Genomic DNA, 7,800 nt, shown 5'->3' with positions numbered 1-7,800 from the left:
ATATATATATATATATATGTACATAGTTAAAATGTATTGTCTTGTGAGAGAGAGGGTTTTGGATTGGTGACCAGATTTACTGGACTCTCTGATACAGTGCATGACTACCCATTACAGTACACACATCCGCACACGCACGCACACACACACACTCTCACACACACTGGTCTCCACAGTCATGTCTTCGCTGCCATTGCTTGGTAGCAGCGTCCAAAGGGAGATGTTTCCCTTCCTCTGGGTTCTCAAAGTGTTCCCAGCCTCAGCTACTAACTTCTAACAGCAACAGCTCACAACGATTGTACGACAGCAGTCCTCTAACTCACTAACTCACCAACCAACTCACACACTTTCTTCGCTGACTCCTCACTTGTCTTGCTTATAACATGTTGGCATCGACCATGTAGAAAACACCACTCCTCTGCTGCAGTGCAACTGTTGCTGTGGAACTGCTGCATGTGTGTCTGCTATGAAGCCATCACCTAGCAACGGCTGTTGTATAGTCACTTATTCTGCGGTCATTGTGTGGCAATGGGTCTACATGCCACAGCATTTCAAAGGCCAAAATCAGGTCTTCTGACAAATTTTCCAAGACATCATGGACACTGTGTTTTAACTTCAATATATGCTATTTTGAGATATATGGTACACTCACTGCACGAATTAACCACATATATAAAGGTTTACCTCTACTGTGTTCGAGCATTTTGTTGCACCCGTTTAGCGCTTCATACATACACATAATTCAGCCTTTCAAATGCAAAACTTCACTTAATGGCCTTCACATGTTTTGGCCATATGGAGTTATTAGCAGCTAGATATAATTCATTAATTTGTTACACTGTACTGTAATACATCACTGTGCTGAATACATAAAAGTCCGAAGATTTGTTTTCCAACACACACTAGCCACCATAGCATACAACCCAGCAACCCCCCAAAAAATGCAAGAAATATACACATCACTGCCAATGAGACACAGCAATAAAATTAATTTTAAATCATTTAACAAGGATGAGACTTGGTTAAAAAAACACTTTTAGACTTCCATTACTTACATTCAGTGAATTATTACAATACAGTACAGTAATTTAATAAGTCATATAGACCTGATTATGTACACAGAAGGCTAAGACATGTTGTACTATACATATATGGAATACAGATCAAGTGGTGTACACACACACACACACACGCACACATTGTATATATGCACACAGATGTGTATGCACAGTAGGCACCGGTTATTGCAATCATGTTTGTAGGTTGCATTTTGATTCTAAGTACGAGGGGTGTACTGAAAGTCATGAGCAACAATTTTTTGTAAAGTAACATGCTTTATTATTGACAAACCAAATACACCACCACAATCTACAGACCTTTCTTTATTTTTCCACATAATCGCCACTTCTTTGTACACATTTCTCCCAGCGTTCTGGGAGTTTGAAAATTCCCCTTCTGTAAAATTCTGTTCCAGCCATCCGAAGACACTGACACACTGCTTTCTGAATTCCCTCCCTTGTCTCAAAACGTTGCCCACACAGCTGATCCTTCACAAATCTGAAAAGATGGTAGATGGAGGGTGCCAGATCATGACTATAGGAGGGGTGTGGAAGAACTTTCCACCCCATCTTTGCAATTGCTTCCATTGTGAGGCAAGCGGCGTGGGGGGCAAGTGCTGTCATGCACGATGATGATGTTTCGTCCTGGACGTTTATTGCACAATGAACAACGGAGCTTGTGCACCATCTGGACACAATGAGCAGCATTGATGGTTTGGCCAGGTTCCAGGAATTCGGCCAGAATAAACCCCTTTGCATCCCAGAAGACTGTGCCCATCACCTTCGCAGTTGATGGCACTGTCTTTGCCTTTGCCTTCTTTTGTGATGGAGAATGCAAATGGTGCCATTCCATACTCTGCCATTTCGTTTCAGGCTCTAAATGGTGAAACCAGCTTTCGTCACCTGTCACAATACAGAGCAAAAAATCATCGCCTTCGTGTCGTTATCTCTGCAGCATTTCTGGGGTGATGGCTTTTCGCTGACATTCATGGTCTTCGGCCAATAACCGCGCGACTCAACGAGCACGAACTTTCCTACAGCCCAAGCTTTCAATCATCTCCTGTAGTGCACTGTGCCGTATTTCAAGTTTTCGGGCTATTGTGTCCACAGTCACACACCTGTCATCTTGAATGATCTCGTCCATTCTTTCCTTGCTGCATTCAGTTGAGGCTGTTCGAGGACAACCGCTCCGAGGCTCATCTTCAATGCTGGTGTTCCCATCTTTAAAATGTTTCACCCATCTTCGAACACTGCTTGCACCCATGCACACACTTCCATAAGCACACTGAAGTCTCTGATGAAGTTCTGCAGCAGGGATTTCCTCTTTCACAAGAAATTCGACAACAGCACGCTGGCAAAACAACATATCATTGTCGGCCATTTTTAGGAGTGATACTGGTCACGTGATGCAAGCTATTGACATCACAAGACACTCAAGGTTAACACAACAGCTGGTTCCACCTACCACTGTATTCTTTTTCGTCTGCTGTTCCCAGGTTGCATGCAAAAATAGTTGCTCATGACTTTTGGTACGACGTACGTAGATTGGCTTGGTGTAGTAGAATTAAAACCACCAGTCAGAGCTTGACTTGCTGTGGACCAGTTAATACAGGATTTCCATCAATACCTGAACCTGTCAGACACAAGTATCTGATGCTCCTTCTGTCTGGTGAGGATATGCATGTTCAGACTGCCAGCATAATCAACAATCCTACTGCCTAACACAGGACAGGTAAAACCAAGTTTAGCATGAGCTGTAATGTGGGTAAGTTTTATTTGTACTGCTATTTATAAATGAGGAAACTAATCCCACTTTCCCCTTTGGAAAAGAGAACCTCGATAAAAAAAAATTTATATTCTACGCTACGTGGGGACAGGATAGCAAACACAATCTCTGTTCTGTGCAATAGATCAAGATCACATCACTGAGAAACTGGATACAAGAGAAAGTAAACAAACTCAGGAGCAAGACACTCCAGTCCTTGTTATGTGTATTAATCAGAACTTTCAAACTATGGCAATCACAGCGTGTGGTAGTTGTAATGCTTTGTGTGTTTATCAGCTGTATATGCAGGTTCCTTCAGAGAAGCATTCTGTCTACATCATATGAATGCAGCATTTCATACTTCATATTTCATATTTACTTATCTCATTGTCTGAATGGAATGTGTGCTGCAGGTTAGTCACAAACACAAGAAAGGTTTTGAGCAGCCCCTGCAGTGTATGCACTGCATCACAAACACATTATATACTGCAAGTTTATTCAGTGCACATGCACAGAGGTCATGGGGGCCCATGGGGTTATGAGATGTTGAGGTTCCCACATTTTCTAGACAATCAGCTCATAGATGGTGGTAAGGTTGTCAGCCTTACTCACCTGCCACCCTTTACTCCCAAGAATATTCCTGGTACTCATTTCTGTTAGAGGCTGAGTGGACCCCAGGGCCATAGTGCAGCTGGAAGGATTAGGTAAACTGAAAAAAATCCAATGACCTCATCGGGATTCGATCCCATGACCTTCCAGCTTGTAGCATAGTGCCTACACCAACAACGCTCCCGCACACACAAAATCCCTTTGAACAGACAACATTTTTTCATGCCATCTAGTCAACGGAACACTGAGAAAAAGAAACTACGTACCTTCATATCCCCATCTCCACCAATAGCTACACCAATTTCACCCAGATCTTTCAAGAGATTGGTCAACATTTCAGTTATTCGCTTTCGTTGGTGTGTTGACATGTCTTTCAACTGTTGCAGTTCAGATGAAGTGGAGTTCAGATCAGACTGAAAAAAAACAATAATAATATTAATGTAGAAAACACATCAGCACTATCAATTCAAAATCGTACATAGCATTCCACCGTTTCGAAGCATAGTTAATTTGTGAAAAAAACTGTCAAATTTGCAAACTTCAAGTTGTCTTTAAATACAATTTGTCTGACCCAGGTCCTGTAGGCACATGATTTTTTTTTTTGTGAACTTAAATTCTGACTTTCTGTATGAATGGATGGAGATGGACGAATCATTTATATTCCATAACACTATATCAAGAGGAGCAGTCATTCAGCGTCAAACGATGGGAGGATGACTTTGTTCAGTGAACTTAAAAGGACTGAGGACTAAGCAAATGTGGCCTATTTTAACCTATTATTCTGATAATCATCCACAGGTACTGAAGAAAAACACAAAAGAACCTCAGCCTGGAGACTCTGTATCCCAGACAAGATTCAAACTGAATGCAGTGTTTACTTGATAAGACATTTTCCACAGGACCACAGAAAAAACTTCTTAAAGGGGAAAACTTCTGTAAGGCAAACAAAATCAGGTTCAGTTTCTGAACCCATGCAACTGCTACATAATATTTCAGTTCTAAGAAACGCATGATGTTTTCAGGGCAACCTGGAGATACAGTGGCAACACTAGAACTATTTATTTACTTTGGTACTAAAGAAAACTCACAAAACACAGTCATAATCAGCTACCTACAAATTACGTAAAAATAACAAAACTTATAAAACACAAGTCACAATGGGCCACCTGGAAACTGTATAAAAATAACAAACATGGAACTTGTGTTATATTCAGAATTGTTTCCAGTTCCTGTATAATGTTATGTTTATCCTGGAAGTCCTTGCTTTTCGTTTAATTGGAACCACTGAAAATATGATTATTTCACACCTGTTTCTGCATAAGTTCTTCTGTAAGGGTCTCATATTCTTTGTTCTTTGTCTCCACTTCCTGTGATTTCTGATCATAATTGACAGCCAGCTCCTCCAGAGCCTGCAGAACCTCTTTTACTTCCTCCTTGGCACTTTCATTTTCCTGCTGGATCCTGTTCATCTCCTGCTGCAGCAATTCATAGTCTCGCCTTGTTGCTGCAATCAACTGCAACACAATGCGCTATACACATTAATTTCAGGGACCAACACCTACTTTCTGTCCAGAGTAAGTTCCATTTTAATTCCACTGCCTCGCCTATGCCAAGGCCTATCATAAAACATTACTATAATGCTACCTTACCAAAAGTTGTATTAAATTTGTTCTTATTCCATACACAATGCATCTAGCAAAAATCTTTGCTTTGCACTGTCCATCATGTTGCCAGCTTGAGCTACACATTTAGCTAAAAACTGATCCTGTCATGACATCCACATTTCAACATCTGCCAAATGGCATCAGCAGGTGACTTACTAATTGTCTTCACATGGCTAGTCTTATAAACACATTGTAACTAAGTGTGAATTCAACAAATATTACTTCCTACTGTTCGCATCTAGCCAACCTTGACTGGCCTCTTTTAGTTACTCTGACAATAAAACTATGCCAACAGTTTAAATTGTAACAACAAAAAGTTTGTGACAATGGCACATTAGCACAACTACTGACTGTTGGACATTACCAATCACTCTGTTTTTATTTAAACCAGTGTTTCAGGAACTGGACTGTGCCTCTGTCCTTCAGTAAAAAGCCTACTCAGATGGGGCCAGTCAATAGATATAGTCCATCTCTGCAGGATAGAGGCAGAGTCTAGTCTTTGAAAGGTAATTTTAAATAAAAAACAGGACAATGGATTTCATCCAAAAGTGAAGAACTGCACTGGGTGTAAATCTTGTTGTTCTGGAAATGTCTTAAACATATTTTCTGATAGCTTGAGTAATTTAAGTGATTCGGCTTAACATACCTATGAAAATCTGACTGCCTAAAGAAGACAGTGACATACAGTACTAATTACCTCTTCCTGTTCCATCATCTGTTCCTTAAGCTTCTCTGCAAACTGACTCTGCTGGTTGATTTCTTCATCTTTCTCATCCAACTGCTGGTACAGACTTTCACGCTCCTCTTCCAGTTTCTGCCGCTCCTCATTGGACAGAGAGCCCATCATGATGCCACCACCAGGGGTAGCAGGCATTGGCCCAAGTACAACATCCTTCTTAACTTCGGCAGGCTGGGTAACAGGTGTGACAGCTTCCAGAGGTTCCTGGTAAATATGAGGGTGAGTCAAATGAAAACCTTAAATTTGTAATAAAAAATCGAAATTTTGTGCCATTATCCTGTATTGGTAAGTGTGCTATAAACAGCGTGCAGAATGGCCTGTAGGTTGCAGCATAGTGCAGATGCACGAACACAGTCACAGCACCAGTATAAGATGGCTGCCCCACTTGAGACTTGCACCAGGGAAGAACAGCGTTCTGTTATTCGGTTTTTGTGTAGTGAAGGTGTGAAACCTATTGAAATTTATCAAAGAATGAAGTTTCAGTATGGTGATGCATGTTTGTCACAGCAGCAACTGTACGAATGGAGTAGGAAGTCTGCAAATGGTGTGACTTCAGTGGAAGATGCTCCTCGTCCGGGTCAGGCACAATGAGTTGTGACTCCAAAGAACATTGCAGCAGTTGAAGCCATAGTGAGGGAAAACCATCGAGTGACACTGAATGAAAGTGCAGCAAGTTTAAACATTAGTCATGGTTCAGCACACCACATTGTGCACGATGTGCTCCACTTTCACAAAGTGTCTGCAAGATGGGTGCCACAGCAGCTGACTCCTGAATTGAAAGACCAACGTATTGATGCTTGTGAAGACCTTCTGCGTCGCTTTGAACAAGAAGGTGATGACTTCCTTGCAAGAATCGTTACTGGGGACAAAACGTGGGTTCACTTCCACCAACCATAAACGAAGAGAGTGAGCAAGGAATGGCGCCATTCCTCATCTCCAAAACCGAAGAAGTTTCGAACACAACCGTCAGCAGGGAAGGTTATGCTGACTCTCTTTTGGGATGAAAAAGGCGTCATCTTGAAGCACATGCCTAGAGGGACCACTGTCACCAGTGCATCATACTCAGATCTCCTAAAAAATCATCTTTGGCCTGCAATCAAATCAAAGTGGATTGTTGTCCACATGTATCCTTTTGCAACATAACAATGCAAGACCCCATACTGCCCGTACAACAGTTGCGACAATCAATGACCTGCATTTTGAGTGTCTTCCTCATCCGGCATACTCACCAGACCTTGCCCCAAGTGATTTACATATGTTTGGACCACTCAAAGAAGCAATGGGAGGAAAGACGTTCCATTCTGATGAAGAGGTACGCCACGCGGTGCACGAGTGGTTGCGCAGACTACAAAAGAATTTTTTATAAAGGAATTCATGCACTTTGTAAGCGCTGGAGGACTTGCATTGAGCATGGGGGAGATTGTGCTGAAAAGTGATACAGCTTTGTACCACTTGTGCATAATAAATAATACTCAAAAAAATATTTAAGGTTTTCATTTGACTCACCTATATACACATTTGCATTAAGCAAGTGTATATGTAGGGCCGCACCATAGCTCCAGCGGTTAGTTGCTGGTTTCTCACCACGACGGCCCGGCTTCGATCCTGGGTCTGGTCAAGTGGGATTTGTAGTTGACAAAGTGGCGCTGGCGCGGGTTTTCTCCAAGTACTTTGGTTTCCCCTGCCAATCTTCATTCCACCAAATTCTCCATCATCATAATCACCCGGGGCAGGCTACAATAGGCCAATCAGTGGCAGCTGTGCCGAGTAGACCCAGTTGGACTCTGCCCCCCACTATGCCAAGTGTATATGTATGCGTCTGCAGTGACAAAATACAGAGTGTCCCAGGAGGAATGTGCCAAACTTCGGGAGGGTGTTCCTTATGTTAAAGTATGCCGATATAACCCAAAACACCTATGTCCAAAGTTGAACGGTTACGGAGATAATGGCCAGAGAAGTGTCAAA

The 7,800-nt window shown here is 42.0% G+C and overlaps 1 protein-coding gene across 2 annotated transcripts in view; it reads right to left on the bottom strand.

Moving 5' to 3' along the window:
- LOC111869692 (kinesin heavy chain) overlaps positions 1-7,800 on the bottom strand; it is a 71,919-nt gene that overhangs the window by 32,082 nt on the left and 32,037 nt on the right. For both annotated transcript variants that reach the window (XM_023861388.2, XM_023861389.2), the window contains exons 8-10: positions 5,794-6,039; positions 4,740-4,946; positions 3,699-3,845 (exon numbers count right to left, since the gene is read on the bottom strand). In XM_023861388.2, the coding sequence (XP_023717156.1) occupies positions 3,699-3,845; positions 4,740-4,946; positions 5,794-6,039 (600 nt within the window). The remainder of the gene's footprint in view (positions 1-3,698; positions 3,846-4,739; positions 4,947-5,793; positions 6,040-7,800) is intronic.

This window comes from Cryptotermes secundus, unplaced genomic scaffold (genome assembly GCF_002891405.2).
Source record: "Cryptotermes secundus unplaced genomic scaffold, Csec_1.0 scaffold1344, whole genome shotgun sequence".
NCBI classification, from domain to species: Eukaryota; Metazoa; Arthropoda; class Insecta; order Blattodea; family Kalotermitidae; genus Cryptotermes; species Cryptotermes secundus.
The sequence above is the reverse complement of the archived record's forward strand: the minus strand, read 5'-3'. Positions and strand labels throughout refer to the sequence as shown.